At 39.9% G+C, this 26644-nt stretch overlaps 1 protein-coding gene across 2 annotated transcripts in view; it reads left to right on the top strand.

Annotated features, from left to right (window-relative positions):
* The first annotated feature begins 2553 nt into the window (after nucleotides 1-2553).
* TNKS2 (tankyrase 2) overlaps nucleotides 2554-26644 on the top strand; it is a 41640-nt gene continuing 17549 nt past the window's right edge. For both annotated transcript variants that reach the window (XM_063307414.1, XM_063307413.1), the window contains exons 1-13: nucleotides 2554-2944; nucleotides 4290-4514; nucleotides 6334-6429; nucleotides 10301-10337; nucleotides 12072-12147; nucleotides 15684-15778; nucleotides 18079-18145; nucleotides 19279-19465; nucleotides 20240-20361; nucleotides 21151-21242; nucleotides 23073-23151; nucleotides 23748-23919; nucleotides 24927-25006. In XM_063307414.1, the coding sequence (XP_063163484.1) occupies nucleotides 2704-2944; nucleotides 4290-4514; nucleotides 6334-6429; nucleotides 10301-10337; nucleotides 12072-12147; nucleotides 15684-15778; nucleotides 18079-18145; nucleotides 19279-19465; nucleotides 20240-20361; nucleotides 21151-21242; nucleotides 23073-23151; nucleotides 23748-23919; nucleotides 24927-25006 (1569 nt within the window). In that variant the 5' untranslated portion in view covers nucleotides 2554-2703. The remainder of the gene's footprint in view (nucleotides 2945-4289; nucleotides 4515-6333; nucleotides 6430-10300; nucleotides 10338-12071; nucleotides 12148-15683; nucleotides 15779-18078; nucleotides 18146-19278; nucleotides 19466-20239; nucleotides 20362-21150; nucleotides 21243-23072; nucleotides 23152-23747; nucleotides 23920-24926; nucleotides 25007-26644) is intronic.

Raw genomic sequence — 26644 nt, 5'->3', positions numbered from 1 at the left:
AGTGCACTCTACTTGGGGCTGTTCTTAAAGAATATTCACTGCAAGTGGCCCAAAATGCACCAGCCTGCATACTTCGGGGTTCCCAACATTGGGAGCATAAAACCACATTCTATAGACCCTGTGTTGGTTGCCAACTGATTTCTGGGTCCAATTTAAGGTGCATTTGATCTGTAAAGTCCTTCATGCTTAGTACCTAGATACCTGAAGGGCTAATTTCTCCAGTCAGTTTCAGCCTGACTGATTAGATCTATCAGAGAGAAACTGCAATAAATCCCACACATTTGGGAGGTTCAGGCAGGCTGGGGCAAGGAGGCACTGCTCTTCTGTCACAGCGCTGATGCTGTGGAACAACCTCCTTGTGGCGATCAGACTAGCTCCCTCTTTCCTGGTCTTTCAAAAGCTCTTGAAGCCCAAACCGTTTCAGAGAGTCTTCTTCCAATTTGATTTGAAGTTGCCAGCTCTTTTTTATTCTTTTTGTTTGTATTGCTGTAGTATTTATTTATTTATTGGGTATGTTTTGTAATGTTTTGTATTGTATTTTTTTCTGTGTAAACTGCCAAGAGTTGTTTTGATTGTGGCAGCATAGAAATATGTTGAGAGACCACCTCTTCCCAATTACATCAGCCTGCCCCACCCGGTTGTGCAGAGAGGGAATGCTGCAGACCCCGTCTGTGAGAGAAGTCCATCTGGCAGGGTCCAGGAGGTGGGCCTTCTCTGCAGTAGCTCCCGCCCTTTGGAACATGCTGCCCCCGGAGGTGAGGCTGGCCCCATCACTCCTGGCCTTCAGGAGGAGTCTGAAGACCTGGCTCTGCTGCCTCGCTTGGGGCAGGGAGGGGAATAGATTTACGTGGGGATGGCTGCTATAGACCACTCCTCCCACACATGGACTGTTTTACATTCTCCTGCCACTTGGACTTTTTACTTTTTACTCTTATTTATATTTTATTTATTTATTGGAATAATTTTACATTTGTATATTCTATTTTATTGTGCGGTTGTTGTTTTAATTGATTATTGTAAACCGCCCAGAGTCCCCCAATGGGAGGAGATGGGCGGGGACAAATTAAATAAAGAAAGAAACAAAGAAACAAACATACATACAATTCCTGACTTGGTGCATGAACAGTAACAGAGAGGGAATGTGAGAAGGTTATTTGCAGTGGTATTCCATGGTGGTTAACATCTTTTCTGTGCCATTTTAAAGGAATTTCCATGTCTTAAAAAATGTATCTTCAGTAGCCATATCCAGTTGTGGGTCATGGGAACATGTCTTTCAGACATGCAATCAAATACTCTTCAGAGACAAATGCCAACTCCACAGTAGAAGTGGGGGGAATCCATCTTTGGTGTAATACATGTATCAGACATTTCTAGCTTAAAAGAATCACTTTCACACCAGATTGCTCAACCCTAATATTAGGTTTAGAATTCTAAACTTAAATGAGTTCAAGAGGATTTAACTTAGCTCTCATTCACACAGCCACATATCCCTGCTTTCATCCCATGCTGGTGCTGGCAGTAAACCATGATGACTTTAATCAGGCTGCTCCCAAGGCTTGTCCTTGCTGCACCAGAGTCCAAGGCCTGTAATTGGCTATCAAATTCTGTGCCATTATTTGTAGTCAAGGAAATAGATTTTGAATATAGCTACTGCTTATATTCTGTAATTATTTGCCTGTTTTGAGAGACACCGGCAGTATCCGATGATTTCATCAGAATGATCAAATATGTACAGGGGTGTTGCAAGGAGAGCTCCCTTCCTTACAAACTTGCACGCTGCATCACAACACATGTACGGAAGGGGTGGAGCTTGCACGGTGGGGTTGCAAATCTTGACTTGTCATTTGCTCCCGCTGCAGAGGCCCGTGTGTTCAACCAGTCCTGCCTAGGCAACTAAGGCTTAGGTACATAATGTGTATAGTTGGGTGTGTCTTAACCCCAAATATGCAATGATGTCATAGGCACAGATGCGTTAATCTGTGGCAGTAAAAACAACAGACTATTGCCATATCCTCTAGACTAAAACGTTTTATTATTTAAAAGATATGTTGAGACAATAGTTATATCTTAGGCAAAGATTTGCATATAAAGTCTCAACATGAATTTGGGTTAGGTCAAGGGAAGATTTACATGTTCTGAACGTTTCCAACTGGCTTAAGTTTTCTCAGTATGAATCCGGTTGTTTTTCCTGATGATACCCGATACCAGCTGCCACTATTTTCTGTATGATACTTAGGATTTTCTTAGCTACAACTCTGTTTAGACCAATGACAACACCTTAATCTTTGTTCAGCAGAAACCTGGACTGGACGGGCTTACTCCCATTTACTTTTATAACCGCAGCCTTAAACTACAATTGTATCTTCTTGCAGTTTCCCAGGAAGAGTCCCGCTGTTGCTTTCTGCCCCCCGCCCCCACTTTGCTGGTACATACAATACAGAACGCATCAACCCTTAGGCGCCTAGCCCTCGGTATCTCACTGCGCAGGCGCGGTGCTCAATCAACACGCCCGCCCCCGGGGTGCGTGCGCAGCTTAGCTGTTCTGCCACCCCGCCTGTCGCTGTTTTGGCCGCCGCTGACGTAGCGCCTTCCTCCCCCCGCCGCCGCCGCTTCGACGGTCTCCGCCGCCTCACCGGGAGGCTCCGCCGCCGACCGTGGCAGGCGCTCGGCTGTGAGCAGGCGGGCCCCAGGAGGGCCTTCGGCATGGCCGGGCGGCGCGGCGCGGGTGGCGGCGGGGCGTTGGCGGTGGGTCCCTTGGGGGAAGCGCTGCAGCAGTCGCCGTCGTCGTGCTGCGGTGGGGGAGCCGCGTCCGAGCCCGCCCGCGAGCTCTTCGAGGCTTGCCGGAATGGCGACGTGGAGCGCGTGAAGCGGCTGGTGAGGCCCGAGAACGTCAACGGCAGGGACACGGCCGGCAGGAAGTCCAGCCCCCTCCATTTCGCCGCAGGTAGCGAGCCCTGTTGCCCTCGCGCGCGCCCCCTCCCTCTCCCCCTCGGGCTGCTGCCTTTTCGGGGCGCCTGGCTGACCCTTTGGTAATCCTCCCCAAAGCAGGTGTGGTGGTGGTACGTCTCCACCCCTGGCTTTCTGGGCTGAATGGGGCTGGTACAGGGAGGGCGCGGCGTGGCGACCCGGCGGAGCTGGAGAAGAGCCGCCCGGGGATGGCTGGCTGGGGGTTATCGATAAGAGAACGGGGGCCAGGGGCTGCCGTCGGAAAATAATGGGAGCGGAAACTGGCCATTAACGTGACTAATCTGCATTGAAATGGATGCGGAGGGTACCTGAGCTGCAAGGGAGGCGCAGAATGGATCTGGGAAGGGGAGGGCTGAAGAAACAAAAAAAAATGAAACAAAATGAAGGGCGGGGGGGGGCGGTTACCCTTGTAATAGGGGACTGGAATGACAAGGCCTTGAGGAAGAAAGCCTCCCTGAAATGAAGTCCTCCCGAAGTAAAAAGGTTCTAGAAGGAATAAGGAGAGAGAGAGAGAGACTGACTCTTGGAAGAGAAGGACAGTCATGGAATTGGAATGGTTGCCTTTGTGACTACAATGAGATCTTCCATACCCCCCCTCCCCCCTCCCTGCCATGCACCTGGAGTGGAAAGATAGGTGGAGGACTGCAATTATGAGGCCTCGTCCTCCCGCCCGAGGAAGGACATGCATGGAAAGATAATGATGCACACACACACACACCATAAGATAAAAATGGGCTTGTTTGGCTTCTTGCATGTCTCCCCACCCCCCCAAATATCTATTTGCATTTCACAGTCAGTGGAAAACCGAGGCAGAAATGCAGGTCATCTGGATATTGTTGATATCACAGATCAACGCTCTAAATAACGTTCTACAGTTGTTTCAAACAAATATTAAAAGCAAAGGAGAAAAAGATAGGGTTTGAAGGCTTCTCTGGAACCTAAATATTCTTACTACAATTTTTTCAGCTGCCTCTAGAGTGAGATATGAGATACTAGCAACCCGAAAGGGTACTGTGGTTGGTGGTATGATACCAAAAGCACATTTAGAAGGACTAATAAGGCTACAATCAAGGGCATCCAAAAGCTATTTCTGTTCTTAAAATGTAGCCTGAAGGTACAATTGCTACTGGCTGGTAATTGTCCTTGATGATAGAGTAAAATTTTTCTTCCTGTTCGTTCATTTCTAAAGGTAAATGTGGATTTTTCTCTCTGTAGTTTTGTTGGAAATGTTACAGTTCCTTGTTTGAAGAATTATGCCCATCATCGGCCTTTATTTTGTTTTGCGATTCCATACCAGGTCCAAGACTCCTTTTTTGTTTCAGGTTTTGGTCGACGGGATGTAGTAGAATACTTGCTTCAGAGTGGTGCTAATGTACATGCACGAGATGATGGGGGCCTCATTCCACTTCATAATGCTTGCTCGTTTGGGCATGCTGAAGTTGTCAATCTCCTCCTGCGCCATGGTGCAGATCCTAATGCAAGAGATAATTGGAACTATACTCCTCTTCATGAAGCTGCCATCAAGGGCAAAATTGATGTCTGCATAGGTAACCCTTCAAAAGTCTTTTTCCAGTGATTTTTACATAAAATTATTCAAAAATCTTAACAGAAAGCAGACTTTCAAACTATCCAAGTCAAACTGACATTCTTGATTTAAAGTACTTTTAGATATAATCAGGTATTTTTGAAAGTCTTCAGCTGTTAAAACTGTTGAGTTTTGTGGGTGTTACAAAAGAAGCCTGTCATTCTTTTGTAACTTCCTGTTTGTGGGAAGCTGGCTGAGGAATTAGTAATATGATCAGCATTAAGAATGGTTTAGGAGTTTATCCTTTAGTGTGTGCTGGAAATATCATTAACAGCCTAACATAACCGACCTTATTCCTTGATACATAAGTATTTTGCAGCAAACTAACCATTATATTGATTGGATTTTGTCCTGATATAATTTTGATTTTGCAGTCCTAGGCTCAGCAGGGAATTTACTTAGAGTCTGCATAAATTTCTTGCCAGAGGGAAAGGGCTGATAGGGATGCAAGATGAACATTTTCTATTCCAGCTAATATTTGGTGTTTAACAGTGGGGGATGGAGGGAGAGAGAGAGAGAAGCAAAGGAGAAGAAATGTTTCCATTAGGGATAATGTTGAAAATGTATAAGGTAGTTATTCTCTGGTGTTTTCCAGGCTTGTTCTGCTCCATTATTATATTTTTCCTTGGTTCCTCCTTAGTCCTGATACACAGAAATGTGAAAATATTCCTAGACAACTTTCAAAACAAACATTAACTTTTATCACTGAATTCTTAAAATGAATTACTTATAATTAGTTGCTGGACTGATGTGAGTGTTCACTTTTATCATTTTAGAATATTAAAGCCTTGAAATATTTTCATGTCACGGTTTTGAATCATCAAAATGTAATAAAAATATATAGGAATTTATACCTCCAGTTTTGTAAAGTAGGAGTTTCACATATTTCAAAGATACGCTATTACTGTTTATCTAATTAATAATTAATATTCTCAATCTGAACATAAAAGAATTAAGCTTATGATTTAATTAAGTGTGTAGAAGGAAAAATTACTTTGCTACAGCTTTTCTTTAATAGAATGTCTGGTTATCTGGTTCATGGGTAACCCCATATGCAAGCTAATCAAAAGAAATAAATCAATTTCAATTTCCAGTTCTGTGCACTTCTTTAAAAAATTAGCAGAGTGGCTTCAGAGTTGGTCAGTTGCTTTTTAAAACAAAGTGAAACATAGCTAACCAAACTGATCAGGAACCTGAATATTTAAGGAAATTTTACCAATGTGGTTTATATAGACTTTCTGAATTTCATCATAGTCCTTTTCTCTTTGAAAACAAAGTTAAGTTTCACTAGAGGCATCTCTGGATAGGTGAGAATATATTCTAAAGGTGATTGTTCAACTTGGCCAAACAATATTGTAGATGGTCTGAGTAAGAATCTTTGAGGAGAAGCTTTCAATATCTCTTTAGCATAAGAATGAATCAGTGAAGCAGCTGTTTGGGATATTCATGTACGTTTTAGTCTGGCTATATTTGATATGTCTTTGTTCAGATATGATATATCCCATTAGATGTATTACTCACAACAGGCCATTGAAGGAGTTTGGGCTGAGAGATTGTAACTGGCTCAGAGTCCCTCAGGGAGCATTGTGGGTGAAGGTAAATGTGAATCTGACTGCCCCTGTTCCTAGTCCACCACCTTAGCTACTACACTGCACTAGCTCCTGTAGATATGTCTCAAAAAAGTATGGGGAAGGATCATCATTGGTTTTGAGATATTACATGCCTGTTGGAAGGTTAGGCTTTCTACCACGGGATTTTAAATATATTCCTGCTCCTTTTAGTATTGTTGCAGCATGGTGCTGATCCAAGTATCCGTAATACTGACGGAAGAACAGCACTTGACTTAGCAGATCCATCAGCAAAAGCAGTGCTTACAGGTGGGTGGATCTTCCATAATCCATTTTGCCTGGCTATTATCTGTTTTCTTAGCTTCTGATAGAATTAGATAACCATGTTGTATAATTATTAATATTTATTAAATTTATGTGCTGCCTGCTTCCATTATGACTCTGAGCAAGTACCAGTGTACATTTCAAAAAATAAAATACAAACAATACAAATACCACATGTCTGGAAAAATAATATAGAATTTTCACAAACCAGTCTTCCCCACAAGGGGTCTGCCACCCACACTAGCCCAGAGCCTGAAGAAAGGAAAATTTTAGAAGTTTTTTTGAGTAAAGTCCAGAAAAAGGCATATGAATCTGTTGGGGAATACCATTCCACGGGGCAGGCCTGCTTCCTATGTCCTATCAGATGACACTAATTAATTGATGAGACCCAGAGCATGCTGACTGCCAGATCATATAGAACAGACAGAAACTACAGAGGACAGGCAACCCCTCAGATAGCGAGGCCCTATACCATGAAGGGCTTTATAGGTGATAACCAGCACTTTGAATTGCACCTGGAAGACTACTGATAACCATTGCAGCTGCCATCGCAAAGGTGTTACATGGGCATACCATGGTATGTTTATAATTGCCTGTGTCACTGCCTTTTGGACCAGCTTAGCTTCCGTGTAGTCTCCGAGGGCCCATGTAGAGTGCATTGCAGAGTCCAAACACAAGGTGACCAAAGGATAAGTGACTGTCTTAAGGGCCTCCCAGTCCAGGTACGGATGCAGTTGGCATATTAGATGAAATTGTGTGAGGGCCTTCATGGCACAGCTGCTACTTGCCCCTCATGCAGGAGCTGTGAGTCAAAGAAGAGCCCCAAATTGTGCACCAGTCCCAAGGGAGGAAGTGCAACCCCATTCCCAACTAAAGATGGTGCATCTCCAGAACCAAGTGATCCAGGTACCTATAGCCATTAGGTCTTGTCAGCGTTGAACTTGATATGTTCCTCCCCATCCAGACCCCACAGCCTCCAGACACAGACCAAGACAGCATTTGCATCACCTGGTTGGCCTAGGTCTAGATGTACAGCTGGATATCATCTATGTACTGATGATACCTGATCCCAAACTGATGGATGACTCACCCTCATGTAGATGTTAAACAGGAGGGGTGAGAGCCTTGAGCCCTGAAGCACTTGGACATTTATTTATTTTCAAATTTTATCACCGCCCATCTCCCCCGAAAAGGGGGACATCAGGGATTCTGGCTTGATCACTGCCCTTCTGCCAATACTGACTGGATCCAACCACAGAGAAAGGAGAACCACCAGAACATTGTACCTCCCACTTCTAAATCCCATAAGCAGTCCAGAACAATACCATGCTTGATGGTATCAAAAGCCACCAGGAGATGAAAAAGACTCAGGATGGTTTCATACTACCCCTATCCCAGGTCTGCTAGATATCACCAGCAAGTATGATCAGTGCCATCTCAGTAGTATGTTCCTGTCTGAAACCGCCCTGAAAGGGGTATGTATATATAATCCATATCCTCCGGGGCCCTATGAAGCTGTAGCCTGAGCAGTTTCTCAACAACCTTGCCCAAAGAGGGAAGATTGGAGACTGGACAGAAGTTGTTCAAAACTGTCAGGTCCAGTTAAGTCTTTTTGAGGAGGGACATACAGGTAGTCCTCACTTAACAATGGTTCAGAGATACAGTGGGACTGGAAAAGTTACTTGAAATCCATCCTCAGAGTTACAAATCATTGTACCATTCCCCACAGTCATGTGATCGTGATTTGGGTGCTTGGCAACCAGATTGCATTTATGACCAGTTGCACCATCCTGCAGTCACGTGATTGCAATTTGCCAGCTTCCAACAAGCCTAATCAGTAGGGAACCATTGATTCATTTAACAACCACAGTTCGCTTAACTGCAATAAAAATGGCCGTAAAATCAGGTCCAGTCATGTGATGCTTCGCTCAACGACTGCATCGCTTAGTGACCAAAATTCCTGTCCCAATTGCGGTTGTTAAGCGAGGACTGCCTGTACGATGATCTCCATCAAGGCAGGCAGTACTACCCCCTCTCTGAATGAATCAAATATACCATGTGGATACAACTGCATATCACCCACAAGCAGCCTTCATCTGCTAGGTGGGGCATGGATCTAATAAACAGGTAGCCAGGTTAACAGACTCAAGGACCCTGCCCACTTCCTCAGGAATTACTAGCTCAAACTTGCCCCAGGTAAAACATGCAAGATCTCGCCTCTGTTACCTCAAGAAGATTTGCTCAGTTACTCAGATCTGAGTATTCTTCACAGTGGCCGTACATATGGTTCTGTGGCTCACCCTCTCCAGGAAAGAATGAGTCACTTTAAAGAGGGCCGCTGGCTATCTGCAGATGCAATAAAAATGGAAAAATAATATGTTTTGCCATCATTTTTGCCACAATTAATCCCCATTGTGGGTTCTTAGTCAGACTCGGTCAGATTCAGTCCATCTTCCTCCAACAGCACTCAAGGCATCTTTTCTGGCATTTCAGAATTCTTAGACATTGACATCTCTTTCCTCATGACTTCTTATGTGTACCCAAGGTTGTGACCACAACATATACATAAAATTGCCAGTTAAGAGCACAGTGCAATTTTATTTATATTTCACAGTAGTACTCTTGTGAGATTAGGCTTATCTGGGTTACATTTTTTTCATTAACAAAACATTGTTTCCTAAGTACCAGGTCTGGTTAATGTAACAGTTCTAAAAATCTATTTTAGTTATATCAACGCCAAAGCAGCATGAAATCTAAAGAAAATCATATCTGGTTTTTGGAAGGGAGAAGGTTTACTATTTAAAAAATGAGAATTTCTGTAAATTCCAAATGAAAAATAAACAGTGAGGGTCTGTTTATCAGGGTAACAATAAGCAGTATTGGAAAAGCAGTTTTCTGCAAAGTCAGTAACTAACTTCAGATTTCAAGAACTGAAGAATATTTTCAGGCATAAATGGACATCAACTATATTTTGGTGCAGAGTGCTTAGCAGTTGTTGATAAACAGATTTCTGTTCTACCTTCTAATATGAAACAATGGGGGTCTACGTAAACAAGTCAGATGGTTTCATTGGACTGTTTCAGTTGTTCTGTGCTGAAGCTGAAATGAGACTCAGAATGCCCTCAGTGTTCCATATTTGAAATGGAAAAACCATAGAACATTTTGGAATTCTATCCTAGGGAACAGTTGGGAATTTGGAAAAAGCCCTTGTTCACCTTTTGGGGGGGGGCAGTTCCTAGTGATGAAAAATAAGTCAGATACTATTCTGAGTGTTAGCTAACACCCAGCCTGCAGAAAAATTAGCTGTGAGCATGCTTTTTAATTTTTCACACATTTTAAAGATTATAGTAAACAATCATAACAAAAGTTTTACACACACACAGCCTATATATACTAATAGCTACAAACTGTCTTCTGCAAAGTAAAATACTTAATAAAACAGTATCAAGCAGGCAGCAGTCTTTTCTTCAGTCCAGAATTACTTTGACCATGTGCTTAGTTGACTGTCCTTTGCCCCCTCCTTTCCTCAGTTAGCTCCAACCAGTGGCTGAGGGGTGAAAGCTGTGCTGGATGTTTTATTAGCTATGCACAGTCTGAGTCTCTATAGCAGGAGGTTTCAAAACAAAACAAAACAAAAACTACTTGCAGAATGTTAGACTATTCTAACAATGCACAGAGAGATTGAAGAGTTACTATGTTTACAACTAATCACTATTCCAACATGCATGGAATGAAGCACTCCTCTGGAACTGTTTTGAACTTGGAATATTGTGCCCATCCTGTAAGAAAGGAAAATAATTCTAAAAAAATACATGCATGAATTAGAAAATCTTAAAGTTGCTATGTTAATTTTCAGGCGAATACAAGAAAGATGAACTCTTGGAAAGTGCCAGGTAGGTGATGTTTAAAAAAAAATAAATTATTTACTATAATGATTTCCCCTCCCTTTCCAAAACTTAATATCTAAGCTAAACTGCATGACTTTGAGAGATTATATTGTATACAAAAGGAGATTAATCTTTCACGTACAGTTAAAGTTTGAAACTATTACTTGACTTTTGGACTTATATTGTGAACTTGTATAGGTTGGAATGGGAAAGAAAAACCAGAAACCTTAGAATATTGCCATGCTAGATTTATTATACTTATTTTTATTTAAGGCTAGTGCTAAAGTTTTGATTAAATGTTTCCTGAAATGTCAATATTCAAACATGTCATAAACACCGTTCAAGCATTCTGCATGGAGAATGGGTAGCAGTGATTGCAACTACATGTAGACCTCGCTTAACGACTGCCTTGTTTAGCAACTATTTGAAGTTACGATGGCACTGAAAAAGTAAAATTATTACCGTTCTTCACATTTATGACTGTCACAGTGTCCCTGCAGTCATGTAATCACCATTTGAGCACTTCACAACCAGCAGGCATTTATGACCATCACAGCATCCTGCGGTCACGTGATCACCATTTGCGGACTTCACAGCTGGCTTCCAACAAGCAGAGTCAATGGAGAAGGTGGCAGTAAAATTGCAAGTCATAGTCACATGATGTCTCACTTAATGACTGCGGGTGATTCAAAACCCGCAGCGGAAGTGAGGTTGTAAGCCTGTCAAAGTCATGTGATGTTTTGCCTTAGCAACAGAGTTGCTGGCCCCAATTGTGGTCATTAAGCAAAGACTACCTGTATACAGATATCTGGGCCATTGTTTGGGGAGTGGGTAGGTAAAGTTGCAGATTAAGAGAGTATTAATGCATATGTGATATCAAGGCAGGGTTAGCAGCACAATTCCCCTTCCTCTTCCCGCAAGAGAACGTCTGAGTAGGTCTGTAGATCCTTCAGGGTATTTCTTAAATTTCAATTTGTTTCAGATATAATGGTCTCTTGTAATGAAATCTGTCCTGAAACCTTAGCTTGATAAGATTTGAAGATCGTTTGTTTCATTTCTGTACATAGTTTATAAGGCTTGCGATATAACTGTAGTCTAAAAAAACCTTAGCTTGGTACTTTTTTAACTGGTTTAATATAAAGAAAAATAATTAAAGGTATGTCATCAAAAATAGAAGCAGGAAAGAAGATGCTTGCTCCTGATGTTACACATTTATAGTGCAATTATGTTTGTCTGTTTGGAAGTAATACCAATTCAGCTACATTTGTTTGCAGGTTAATATGCAGACAATAGTTCTTTTTTGTTTGTGCCTTTGAGTCAGTATTGACTCCTGGCAACTGCCTAGACAGGTACTTGCAGTTTTCCTACCAACTTTTTGGAAGTGGTTTGCCATTGCCTTCTTCCTAGGGCTGAGAGAGAATAACTGGCTCAAGGTCACCCAGCTGGCTTTGTGCCCAAGGCAGCACTAGAATTCTCAGTCTCCTGATTTCTAGCTTTAAGCACTACACCGAGCTTTATTTTTAAAAAAATCACTAAATCTTGGCAAATGGAGTTTAAGCATGATAAAACATACAAAGTATAATGAGTAGAAAGCTAGTCTAATTACAGACATAAAATCCAGTCTAAAGATTATTATTTAATAATTAGACAATATAGTAGTGGTTTGCCCTGCCTTGGAGAATTGAGTAAAATGAAGAAATCAGTTTGCAAGATATTCATGAATATTAATTTCCTTTTTAGGAGTGGAAATGAAGAAAAATTAATGGCTCTTCTAACACCATTAAATGTCAATTGCCATGCAAGTGACGGCAGAAAGGTACTTTGTAAGAAATGTACATTTTTAAAATAAATTAAGAAAATAACATTAAAGATGTTTGATAATGTTTCACTTGATGTAATCTTTAGCTTTGGGTTGCTTTACTTTTATAATATTTAAAAGAAATAAAAGTTTAATAGAATTTTTTGAAATTCAGATAGCAAAGTCATTAAAAAAGCTTTGAGTTTATTCAAGTAATCACCATATCATAAAACATTATCAGACTAAGTAGCATTAATTATATTCGTGCTTGCAGGAAGAATAAATCTAAATTGGTTACTTTTTCATTATGTAATTCTCTTTATGTTCATGTTGCTGGTGTGTTTGAGAGCTGAGGGATTTGGTTCTCTGATTTATCTAAGGGTAAAAGATAGTAAGCCCCTTCAAGAGTTCACTACACCATTAACAAGTTTATTATATCACTGATTTTAGAAACTCACAGTATTGTGAATTACATCCTGATTTCACTTTTGACAAAAGGAACTTCCCCTCTATTCTTAGAAAATAATTAATTAAAGAGACGGTTCCCTCTGTTCCTGAAAAATATGTAATCAAAAAACATCAACAAAAAAGCCTGGCAAAAATGGAAAAGTACATGATACAATCACTGCCTCTGTAGTGGTTTGTATGTACCTTTCAAAATATGATACAGAGGATCCTGTAGCTCTGCAGAGTATATTTCAGATACAAAGCAGAATTATGCAAAGTGAGAGGGGAGCTGCATCCTGAAAATTTGTAAGTTGACAGGGGACTTGGCAGTAATCTCTTTCCTCTCCCTTCTGCTAGCAGGAATATCTACTCAGCGGAAGTCATTCAGGTTGAGACCTGGGGGAAATTTATTTATGTATCTAATTTTTATCCCACCTTTATTATTTATCTATTGAAGTACAGTAAACATCATGAGAGGGGACAGCGAAGATAGTAGCATTCAAAGCTTTTTTTTTTTTTTTAAATCTAAGAGACTTCTTTGCCACAATACAAATAATGCAGATTGATTAATTATATGCCATTAAGTCAGTGTCAACTTAGCAACCATTCTGTAACTTGGTCCTTCAAGTCTCCAATAGTCCACCCATCAACACTGTCCCTGAGTCCATCCGCCTTGCTGCTGATTGTCTTTTTCTCTTTCCTTCCATTTTTCCTAGCATTAGGGTCTTCTCCAGAGAGCTAGGTCTTTGCATTATGCGTCCAAAGTAGAATAATTTGAATCTGGTCATTTGTGCCTTCAAGTGAGAGCAGTGGGTTGATTTGTTCAATTCATTTTTTTGTTTTTTGGGCTGTCCATGAGATTCTCAGGAGCCTTCTCCAACAACAAAGTTTAAAAGGGTCAGTACTCTTCCTATCCTGCTTCTTCAAGGTTCATATTTCCCTTCTATGGAGTGTCACAGGAAATACCATTGCTTGCACTATTTTGTTCTTCGTACATATAGACTGAATATCTTTTCCAAGGCCTTCATGCTGCTCTACCAAGTGCTAGTCTATGGCATATTTCATGACTGCTTGTTCCTTTACTATTGGTGGTTAACACTAAAAGGGAGAAGCTATCTATCACTTAAATATCTTCGTTGTCACTTCTTGTTGTCCCTGTTGTCATTAATTTGGTCATCTTTATATTTAATTTTAGTCCCATTTTTTCATTGTGCTCCTTGACTTTTATTACTGTAGCTTGCATATCCTTTGCATTTTTGGCTATCAGAGTAGTGTTATCAGTATGGTGCTAGTTATTGATATTCCTTTCTGCAATTTTAAAACCATGCTCCTCATCTTCCAATCCAGCTTCCCTTAATACATATTCAACTTATTGGCTGAATAAATAACGGGGGAGTATACAGCCTTGTGTCAATCCTTTGCCAACTTGGAGCCAATCTGTTTTGCCATGTTCTGTCCATACTGTGGCTCTCTGACCTATATATAGGTTTCACATGAGAACAATGAGATGTTCTGGGATTCCCATTTTTCTAAGCACATTTCACAGCCTGACATGATAATTGAAGGCCTTTCTATAATCAATGAAGCACATACTGACTTCTTTTTGATATTCTTTGGCTTTCTCAGTTATCCAGCATGGATCAGCAATATTATCTCATATTCCTCAGCCTTTTCAGCTTGACCATTTGGCATCTATTTTTCCATGTAGGGCTCTAATCTGTGCTGGATGATTCTAGGCATTATTTTGTTAGCATGTGAAGTTAAAGATATTGTATGATAGTTTGCACACACTGTTAAGTTTCCTCTTTTTATTGGATATTGGAATGTACACTGACCTCTTCAAATCTGTTGACTGCCAGGTCGTTCTCCAGATTTGCTGGCATAGCTTGGTTAGAAACTTTACTGATTCTTCTGTTGTTTGCCATATTTCTGTCATCATTCCATCAGTTTCTGTAGCCTTCTGACTTGATTACGACCAGAGCGCTAATGTAGTCAATTTGATTTCTATGTACTCAAATCTGGTGATGTCTGTATATACAGTCATTGTTTTGGTTGTTTGAAGACAGTGTTAGCTATGAGGAAATATCTGGGTGGCAGAAATTGATTTCTCCTGTTTCATTTTGGTTTCCTAAGCCATATAACCCAACTACATTGTCCTCAATATTTCCAACTTTAGCATTCAGGTCTACAGTCGCAAGCAGTACATCTTGCCAGCTTGCTCTGTTGATTTCAGATTGATCATAAACTCATGATGGTCATGATAAAAGGTTGTCCACAAAGTCTAATTGTATTGTAGCCAAGTACTGTTCTTGCTATACTTTTCCTAGCTATAAAAACAATGTCATTCCTTCTTTATTTTTCATGTCCTGAACAGTGTAATCTTCTGAACGAAAGTGTCGAATCCCAGTCCACCTCAATTCGCTGATGCCTACGATATCAATTTGCAGCCGTTTAATTTCATTTTTCATTGTGTTGAGTTTTCCCTTGTTAATGCTTCTATGTTCCATGTTCCCACTGTAATTCTGTCTTTGCAGCTTTGGATTTTCTTTTCCTGTATGGCAACATCAGCAGCTAGATGTCCTGATGGCTTTAATCTAGCCACATCATAAACACCATTAGTTCTCTGAGAGATCCTCAGCTCTTCCTCAGTGGCATGTTGAGTGCCATCCAACCTGGGGACCCATCATACAGCACTATATATCAATCATTTTATACTTTTCTGGGCATGTGGTTTCCTTGGTAAGAATACAGTAGTGGTTTACCATTGCCTTCTCCTGCCAGTATGAACTAGTGCCTTTGCCATTGTCACTAAAATGATCATCTGCCTCCAGCATCTTCCTATATCATTGTTGCCTGCTTGCTTTAGCTGGCAGCTGGGGTGACCTTGATGCCTTGGGTGATCCTGCTGGGAATATATACTCTTGGCATGCACTCCAGGTGTTCGCTCATCCCTCCCAGGAACATCCCCTTCCCCATGGGGCAGCCCAGCAGGACTTGAGGAGAGGAGGGGAATGTAAACTAGTTTAACAGATTTATTCTTTTTAAAAAAAAAAATTAAAAGTGGTTTTCTAAGTTTTGTATTTGTTATATCCAATCTTTTGTTCTAGTCAACTCCATTACACTTAGCCGCTGGCTATAACCGTGTTAAAATAGTGCAGCTATTATTACAACATGGAGCAGATGTTCATGCGAAGGATAAAGGGTGAGTGTGTAAGAAGATGATGCATTACAAATTTTTATTAATATACAGCTTATATTTTTCTATGTATTACCTGAAAAGAAGACAGTTCCAAATTTCAAACAAAAGAGGAAGGTCAGACCATAAAAAGGGCTCCTTGATTTATCAACTGCCTTATCAAATACATAAATCCTGTATGCTATCTAGTTTTCCTACCTAATTAACAATGATTGCCAAATGTTTCTGAAACCAATCCTGGAGCTTATATTCCCCAAGAAATGGGTATTTGTGACAAATGTGTATGTACACTTGTATGTATACATGGATATGCACTGGCCAGAGGTTGCATTCCAATTAATGTTAATAGGATTAATCGCTACTATTTAAAATTAATTTATATAAATCAATACTATTAACACTATGCATATACTTAGAGAAAGGGAGATTGTAAAAATCTGTGTTCGATAAACATAAACCTGTGCGTGTTTACACGATAGCAAGTCAACAATTGTAGAGAAGCATTCACAGGTTTCTCTGCTTGAGATCGATCTGTTTTGCCCATTTTAATTAGGATGGAACCTCAGTACTCCTTTGAGTACTAAGCTGTCTTTTCGTATGCCACAAGAAAACTGGTTGATAGAGGCGTTTGTGTTGGGCTGTAGCCACAAGGATATCTATGCATGATTGTTCTGTAGTAAGGCTTACTGAGTTCAGTGGTTATTTGCAGGTGAGTGTGTGTGTGTGAGAGAGAGAGAGAGAGAGAGACTAGTTTATTTAGGCAACAGGGCAGCCTTATTCTCCTTTGGTCCTCCTCTGTCCGTAGAGGATGAATTCTGCAATTTTCTAGAACCTCATTTCTGAAGTGCAACAACTTCTCCTTTTCTTCTGATACATTTCAACCACTTGCTTTTATTATTTCTTTAATTTAGGGGTCATGCAACTCCAAATACCTCTGGGTGGATTTCATTTTAAAAGCAAGAACAATAAAAATTAAGAAACCAATCATAAACATCCAGAAGAGAACAGAAACCAAACAAAAAAACAAGCCACTGAGCTCAGTAGCCACGTTACCCGTGGCTTTTGGAATATCATTAGGAAGGGAGCTGTACAAATTTCTGGGGGGATACTATTCCAGAAAGCAAGTGCCACGACAGAGAAGGTAGGCTTTCTAGGTCCCTATAGATGACATTGTTTAATTGAGGGGACCTGGAATGAACCCGTTCTGCCCAATCATACCGGATGGGCAGAAACAATGGAAGATGGTCCTCAAATAACCAGGCTCTATGTCATGAAGGGCTTTATAGGTGATAACCTGTGCCTTGTATTGCACCAGCAACCAGTGCAGCTTACGGAGCACCAGTGTTACATGGGCACTCTGCAGGATGCCCATCACTGTCCACGGCACTGCATTCTGGACCAGTTGCAGTGTCTGGGTGATCTTAAAGAATAATGCATAAGTGACTGTCTAAAGGGTCTCCCAGTCTAGGAATAGATGCAACTGTCATACAAGATGGATGTATACAAAGGCCCTGCAGACTATTAGCACCAAACAGCTATTGGCAATCACAATAAGAACATAGATTTTGTCACCCTTATCACCACAGTGTAATCCCACATATTGGCTCTTACTTGTGTTTGGTCAAACTTGCTCTTCATCCTCCTCTATCCAGTGTCTCTTCAGTCACTTCATTTCCTGGAGATCCTTGGTAAACCAAGGTACGTGCTGGGATCAGCACACAAGTAGAAGCCACATAGAGGCAATGTGGTCCAAAGTCTCCATTATCTACCCATTCAGGCTGTAACTAAGGTTTTGGCTGAACTACCCACCAGATCCTGAGGGAAAATCCCAAGTTCCCTCCGGAACCCCATCAGGTCTTTTGGGGCAGGGTGATCTAGCAGGCCTTATCTCCCTGCAAGGCAGGATGACATCTGAGCTGGAAAGCAACCAAAGCATGATTTGTCCACAACAGTGGGTTGATGGTGAAGTCCTCTAACGCCAAATCATATCACAACTGCCCTAAGATAATAACCAGATCCAAAGTGCAACCACTAGTATGTACTGGATACTTCCTTCCTGTTTGTTGTCTTTGGTTCAGTAGCATCTTCCTCAATTATCATTCCTTCAGTTAACCACTATGTCAGTAGCTTTTTGATCCTAAATATAATAACACATTGAATTTTTAATGCTCTGTGCCATTTAACCGACTATTGATACACTTTTCTAAATTGTATCTGGTTTTCTATTTTGTCTATCGGGCATTTGGTTTTTTTGGTTGTTACTGATGATAACTGATTTTTATCAATGGTCTGTCTTCACTTTCCAGAGATCTAGTGCCTCTTCACAATGCCTGTTCCTATGGGCACTATGAAGTAACAGAACTTCTGGTAAAGGTTAGTTACATAATAATGTGCAACTTCTGTAGACAGATTTTCTTATGATTATGCTTCACACCTCTGCAAATAATTTGATAAATGGAGAAGTGCTCTCAACATTTGTTCTTTTGTTCGTTAGACTGATACCCTGCCTTTTGTTGTGCTTATTGAAGGTGCAAAACAGATGCTGAGAGGCTCAGCATGGATGTTTCAGGGGCTTCTTCATAGAAGAAAGGATAGCTAGCAAAGCCTCTGCCTTTTCACTTCATCAGCTTTCCAGTGGAAGTGGTTTCTGGGCATGTTTATAAAAACACAAAAAGCATTGTGTTGTATCATCAAGAATATTTAAAGGAGTTCTTTGCTTGTCCAGTAATCTGCACAAGCCTATTTTACTTATTCTCATAATATATTTAAAAACATTCAGTTTAGCTAAATTTTGTCTTTCAGCATGGATCTCTAGGTACATGTATTATTTGATAGATAGTCCATCCTTAATATGATGCATGATGCAAAATAATTAATTGAAAAAAATATTGAACTTGAGCTGGTAAAAAAAAAATAGGTTTTCGTAAAACGTGCACTACATTTCTTGTTTATTGATTTCTGCCTTAGTTCAGCTAATGTTTCTTTGCTTTTTATAAAAATGGCTTGTAAGACTTGTTTGTAAAAACATCTTCAGGTATTTTTTGTAAAAAAAAAAAAAAAAAAAATTTCTGAGAGTCATAGCCGGGGGCAGGGAGCTAAGGAAGATGTCAGTGGACATACTGGTTCTCGGGTGACACATTCAGATTTACAGGGTGAAGATCCTCAACTTTCAGAACCTCTTTTAAAGCTTTTTTATTGTTAAATTAGGTGTACGGATTCCCTGCCTAGTATGTTAAAATATTGTTCCTAAAGTTAACCATAGAATTCCAGGTCAAAATTCCTAGTCTGTGATCTTGAGATTAAGTGACTGTCTCACATACGTAAACTATTCTGCCATTTTGAACTGCATTAGAAGGACAAAACATTAATACAAAGTATGATTCGTAATCCCTACCTCATTAAGCATTTCTCGACAATTGTTAGATGGAACATCTTTCCATATACATTAGAGCTCTACTTAACATTTTCCAGGAGAAAATGATACGTGATTCTCTTTCCTCTCCTAGCACGGAGCATGTGTAAATGCAATGGATCTGTGGCAATTCACTCCTCTTCATGAAGCAGCTTCTAAGAACAGAGTAGAAGTATGTTCCCTCTTGCTGAGTTATGGTGCTGACCCAACACTGTTAAACTGCCATAATAAAAGTACGATTGACTTGGCCCCAACACCTCAGTTAAAAGAGCGATTGGCATGTGAGTACAGAGAAAATGAACTGAATAGAGTTTATTACCTTTTTTCAGTTTTCAGTAGGAATCCATTCACCTGGCTGATGTTGGTAATCACCTGTTGTCTGTAACTGATTGCTATTTCTATAATCCGCAGGTAAGCGTAGCATCAGAAACGGGATATTGTCTCTCTGAAGTATAGAATCCAAGTGAGGGTTATCTCTGCACTATGGAAGCATTCCATTGCCACCACAGAGCAGAACTAATCAAACAGCGTCTTCTGCTTTGTGAAATTTCAGAATCTTTTGTAATAATCCTTCGAGGCTGGTTTTAAGATGTACAAGTATCCATCCTATAAAACTGTAACTTCTCACCTGTTGTGAATCAAGGTTCCTTTGTTATTTAATTATATAGTTTATGATCACACATAAAATAGATCAGGGATGCGGGGGGATGCATCTATCACCTCAATATGTAAGATCATGCTGCTAAAATTTAACTGCAAAATTGCTCATTTTTAGTGGCAAGATTTTTGGATTTTTTTTTTCCCTGAAAAATAAAAGTGGGAGCGGTGGGAGGATGCTTCTAGGAGTCATGTCACTCATGTTTCCACCCCTAAACCTCCAATTTCCAAAGAAGTCTGAAAACTCATCAAATTTGATCATTTTGCTGCCAAATTTCAGCAGTTTGATTTTGGTCAGGGGAACTGGGTTAAGGTGTCATAGAAGGATTTTATTTTATATGTATTTGTATCTGTGATATTTGAGGCTTAAATGCCATAATGCTTTATTTTTCCTCTAGATGAATTCAAAGGCCATTCATTACTACAGGCTGCAAGGGAATCAGATGTGAATCGTGTAAAAAAGCACCTCTCTCTTGAAATTGTTAATTTCAAACATCCTCAGACTCACGAAACTCCCTTGGTAATATGTTGAACATATATTTTCAATAGACGTTGTGTTATGGCCAAACGGAGCAGATGAACTGATAAAAATTCCTTAGAATCAAAACATTTTAAAATGCATTAATGTTGTGCATAATCTGATCTGCAATTAAAATAGAAAGAGGAAGCATTCATCTTTTACAAATAAGATGTTTTCTAATCAGAGGAAAAAATTCCTAGAATACTTAAATTTGCATAATGAGAAGAACAGATAAGGCAAGCTTAAATGTTTCTGTATTTGAGCTGGCAGGTGTTGCTGTTTGCAAAAGGTTTCTTTCTATACTGAAATGAATTAAGAGAATCTAATTTAACATCCTGGATATAGTGCATTGATTATACATAATTTTGTCTGATTAGAAATTTTTCTAATTTCTGCTTTATAGGGATTATTTTCATGTACTTTTTATTGTATTCACTAGTTTTCAACAATAATATTATGTAGAGTAGTTACCATTCAAAAATGATTAAGGCTTTGGACCACATGCAAGTGTGAGTGCAGTGCTCTCCCTTAAAGGGAGCTTGCAGGTTTTCAGACTTCCACACCAATTTGAAAAATGATGCAGCTTCTTAAAGAAGTTGATTCATTAAAGTTGTGTAACTCTTGAAGCAGCTGCAGTTGAAAAAAGGGGGCTGCTTTTATTAGTGAAGAGCTTCTGTGCTCACACATGTCTGAATCATTTTAGAAGCATGTACAGCCCTATTGTGAATTTACATTTCACTGATGTAAATATCAGCTAGCAAATAATGCCATAATCTCATTCTTTGATAGCACTGTGCTGCTGCATCTCCATATCCTAAGCGAAAGCAAGTCTGTGAATTACTTCTAAGAAAAGGAGCCAACATCAATGAAAAGACAAAAGAGTGAGCTGGTTTTTATTTTACCTTTTTATCCTATCCATCCATGGAAATGCTCAGAACAACATATACAGTTTTTTTCTTTCTCCCTTTCATTTTATCCTCACAACCACCATGTGAGATAAGATGTGAGAGTGAGTGACTTATTCAAGCCCACCTAAGATCAGTGGATTTGAAACCAGTTCTTCTGATCGGATGTTCTCTCAGGGGCTGTATAACTTTTTGGATTAATGGGTGCACTTGGATTTTGAGAAATATCACAACATGAGTGTTATGGGGAAGTTGTAAAATACAGGTTATAGGATGCAGGCAGCTGCTAATTTCTTACTGCAGTGAAATACTAATTTCTTGGAAAAATACACTTTGAATTCACAATTTGCTACACTATGAAACATTTATTTCACAGAAAAGCAAATAGATTTCTCTTTCTTGCCTGTAAATAACTTTTTAGAACTAATTTTAATTTTAGAATTTAGAATCCCTCCAAATTACTTACCCTCGTGCACACTTTGCCTTTCCCTCAGATTAAGGCCTATAAATGTTCTTCTCCCCTTTGGATTTCACAGAAACTTAGAAACATAGTTTCTTTGATTGTTATATTTATATTCTGCCTTTTCTCTAGGAATTCAAGGCAGTGGGATCTCCATTTTATTCTCACAGCAAGTTGGACTGAGAGTGAGTGATTGGCTTAAAATTACCCAGTGAGCTTTTGTGGCCAGCATCTTAATCACTACACCTGGTCACTCCTCACTTGCTCTCACCTTTCTGCTACCCCTTAGGTCTCTCGTTTGCCATCCAGGCTTACATCACAGCATCTTTTACTTGCTCCTTCCAATGCAGGGAGGGGTATCTGAAAACGGATAGCTTCCAACTGCCTAACCCTCTTCCTTGAAAGAAAGGTCCTTGCCTATAGTATAATTTCTGCTTTATAGAGATTATTTTCATGTACTTTTTATTGTATTCACTAGTTCTCAACAATAATATTATGTGGAGTCGTTACCATTCAAAAATGATTTGAAAATAAGGCTTTGTATGACATGCAAGTATGAGTGCAGCGCTCTTCCTTAAAGGCCATCTACCTTTTACTGGGATGCGGTGGCGCTGCGGGTTAAACCGCTGAGCTGCCGATCGGAAGGTCGGCGGTTCGAAACCACGTGGCGGGGTGAGCTCCCGTTGCTCGTCCCAGCTCCTGCTCACCTAGCAGTTCGAAAACATGCAAATGTGAGTAGATCAATAGGTACCGCTTCGGCGGGAAGGTAACGGCGTTCCGAGTCGTCATGCTGGCCACATGACCCGGAAGTGTCTATGACAACGCCGGCTCCATGGCTTAGAAACGGAGATGAGCACCGCCCCCTAGAGTCGGATTCGACTGGACTTTACGTCAAGGGAAACCTTTACCTTTCTTACCTTTTATTGTTTTTTTACTTTTAAAGTACAAGCCAACCAGAGTTGTTTGGAGTCAGGCAGCTTATAAATTTCATTAATTAAATAATTGAATAAATGAATCCTATATAACTCTGGACAGCTAACACACAATACAGTGTGTCTGGAGCGTATTAGGAGCATATTAGGAAGAGAGATGGTTTCAAGACTTCAAAACTTGAACTCAGCTTGCTATCCAGTTGCCAGACATTTTTTAAAAATGTTTAAACATTTTTTAAATAACATTATTTGGGGTGAGCAAGGAGGTATTTGTTGCCAAAGGGATGTCAAGGAGTGCTAATGTGCCAACAGCGCTGTGGTGTTTACTTTAGCTCCATCACATATGTACTAATTTCCAGCAGTCTAAAAAGAACAAAATGGAAATATATTATGACTTATTTTGTTTTTATAAAGCTTCCTGACACCTCTTCATGTGGCATCAGAAAAAGCTCATAATGATGTTGTTGAAGTAGTTGTAAAGCATGAAGCAAAGGTATGAATTATTTTTAGCATAAATCAATCATCTTTTTGTGTAATGAAAAAAATAATGTATAAATTTTATAAATGTTTATAACCTTTGAGAAAAGCATCATTTGTGATTTTTATCCTTTGTTTTCTTACAACTGTATAGAGACCAACACAAAGGTGCTTAATAGTATTTAAATGACAATTGGGGGATTTGACAGCCTGTCTTTTCTGTGGCAATGAGTAGATGATGGTAGGAACAGCGATTTTGGACATTAATATTTGATAATCAGTAAGGATGTGCAAAACATTTCATTGAAAACCTTCAGAATGTCTGTTCCAAACCAAAACTGTTTTGAGAATATTAGAAGTGGCCTGACTTTGAGACAGAAGTTGTAACAGACCATTTCAAGGTTGTAGTACTTCCAGTGCATGTGAAATGAACTGTTTTGAGGTCAGAGAAGATCTTGGAAGGGATATACAGCCTTGAAATACTTGCACCCTTTTTGTACTCTGTTTTCTCAAAGCAGACAGTTCTCTACTGTTCCATTATGGATTATTCTAAAGAACTAGATACCATACTCTATATTTCCTGTATATTTAAGATTCTCTGGTAATTTTTAGGTCAATGCTTTGGATAATCTTGGCCAGACATCTTTGCATAGAGCAGCACACTGTGGCCATCTGCAGACATGCCGGTTGTTGTTGAGCTTTGGCTGTGATCCATCAGTTGTGTCACTGCAGGGTTTCACAGCCTCTCAGATGGGAAATGAAAGCATTCAGCAGTTGTTACAAGGTAACAATGCAGAATTTTTGCATACGTAAGGCTTTGTTTGTTTGTTCGTTTGTTTGTATTTCGAATTTCTGTCATCGCCCATCTCCCCTGAGGGAGTGGTTTACAACACAATACAAATTAAAATCATAAAACATAAATTACAATATAAATATCATTATAGATAGATAAATATACGACCCTTGTGGCGAAAAGCTCTCATTCAATAGGGAGGGCACTACAGTGCCAACCACCCCCAGGAAGAGCTATTGCCCTTCCCATCCCAGGCAAGGCGGCAGAACCAGGTTTTTAAATTCTTCCGGAAGTCTGGGAGCGAAGGCCTCTGCCTCACCTCCGGGGGCAAGATATTCCAAAGGGCAGGCACCACTGCAGAGAAGGCCCGCCTCCTGGACCCTGCTAGATGAAATTCATTTGTTGATGGGGTCCGTAGCATGCCCTCTCTGCTTGACCGGGTGGGACAGGTCGATGTTGTGGGGATGAGACGGTCCCTCAGGTACCCTGGCCCCATGCCATGTAGGGCTTTAAAGGTTTATGTTTTGATTATGATCCTTGCTGAATCCCTTGAATCTGTAGTTTCCTGGAAAAGGGTCTGAAGAAGCTTCAGACAAACAAACAAAAATCCTGGTCAGTTCATGATGGTGTCACTTCTTGGAAAGACAGAGAACTGAATGACCACACTTGGTTTATGTACAGAGTTAATGCATGGAGAAAAGTTAATCACCTCCCTGTTCTTGTATCTGATGGAAGACCGAAATACCCTATTCAGTCATTTCAATTATTCCATCTTGTCATTTTATAGCTAACTTGGATTGATAAATGTGAACCTGTCTGATTTTGGCATTTATGATTTATTAAAAGTATGTAGTCTTTTCGAAAATACAGCCAATTGCCTCAGATAGCATTTAAATTGGCATTTCTCTATCCTAAATGATAATATTGATGGAAACGTTTTTCTGTATTGTACTTTGGTATATATAATATTTGATAAGCATTAAATTCTTCTTCTACAGAAGGTGTTCCTTTGGGCAATTCAGAAGCAGATCGACAGTTATTGGAAGCAGCAAAAGCAGGAGATGTAGACACAGTAAAAGTAAGACAATTTGGTTCTTGCATTTTTTTTCCTCAGAAAAAGGTAACATCTAACAATGTGCAGGCCAGTTTGGGTTATCCTTAAATCTTCAGAGACAGAAAAAAAAATGAAAACCAAATCCCTGTGCATTTTTACTGGTTTGAAACAATCTCAGATTTAAAAGAACTAATTTATAGGCAACTACGGATTTTTGTCTTCACTGCTCCCTCAGTAATGAAACAATTGGCCAATTCAGTTGCTGGACCACTCGTCTAGTAATCTAGCAAAATACCTTAGGAAAGATGCATAATTTAAAAAAAATACACAAAACAGCCTAGGAAATCATACTATAGAGAAGCTGAAACATTAGTGAGGAATTAGAATATAAAGATGAAAGATTATGAATGTGGATTTGAATTAATATAATTTGTGTACATTTATTTTATTTTGGTAATTTATATGGGCCATCCACCTTTTATTGTTCTTTACTTTTAAAATAAAAGCCAACCAGAGTTATTTGGAGTCGCCAACCAGAGTTGTTTGGAGTCAAGCAGCTTGTAAATTTAATTAATTGAATAATTGAATAAATGAATCCTATATAACTCTGGACAACTAACACACAATACAGAAAATACTATAAGAACAAAGAAAATTCAATTAAAATAATCCCAATACAATAACAATATTGTTTATTAACCAGTGACCATAGATAACTCACAACATCAAACCACATATATTGGTTCCACTAATATTCTGGCTCTAATGTGTGAAGAAAAAGCCAGGTCTTCACAGTCTTACAGAAGGCCAATAAGTTCAGGGCCATCTGGATCTCAAGGGAAAAGCTGTCCCACACAGCGGTGCTGCAGTGAAGAAGGCCTATCTCCTGGATCCTATTAGATGTCATTGTTTCAGAGAAGGGACCCAGAATGTGGGCATGGTTGTAACCCTAACCCAGCCAGTTCTGGTGGGAAGAGGCAAGACCATTGGAAACAAGCAGTCCTGCAAGTAACCTGGTCCCACGCTCTGCTTTTAAAGGTGATGACCAGAACCTTGAATTGCCCCCCGAAGCCTACTAGGAGCCAGTGTAGCTCATGCAGTAGTGGTCTCACATGGGTGAACCTTGATGCACCCAAGACTGTGTGCAGTTGAAGCTTCCAAATGCCTTTCAAGAACAGCCCCTGATATGGTGCCTTGCAGTCATCCAATCAGGAAGTGACTAAGGCATGAGTTATCATGAGTAAAACCTCCCAATTCGGGAATGGGTGCAGCTAGCACAGAAGATGGACTTGTGTGAAGGCCCTCCTAGCCACATCTGCCACTTGCTCCTTAAGCAAGAGACGAAGTCCAGGAGGGCCTCCATATTGTGCTCCAACGTTCTCTGTGGGGTGCTAAGATTGAAATAATTCGATGTTCCAGATTGGATTTTTAAGAAAATCAATTGATAGCATCAGAGAAAAATCAAGCAGGAGGATTGAAGATTTATTTACTGCAGTGATTTCTATGCTGCTTCAGGCTAACCAACTTAGTGTGGCTTACAAAAGTCAATTCAAGCAAAAGAATCAACCTTACACTTTTTAAACAAGGGACATATGATAGAGAATATATCTACAGTGTTTACATCTTACCCGAACATTATAAGCCTCGTTTGTCCCTTCAGTC

Source organism: Candoia aspera, chromosome 6 (genome assembly GCF_035149785.1).
Source record: "Candoia aspera isolate rCanAsp1 chromosome 6, rCanAsp1.hap2, whole genome shotgun sequence".
NCBI lineage: Eukaryota > Metazoa > Chordata > Lepidosauria > Squamata > Boidae > Candoia > Candoia aspera.
The sequence above is the reverse complement of the archived record's forward strand: the minus strand, read 5'-3'. Positions and strand labels throughout refer to the sequence as shown.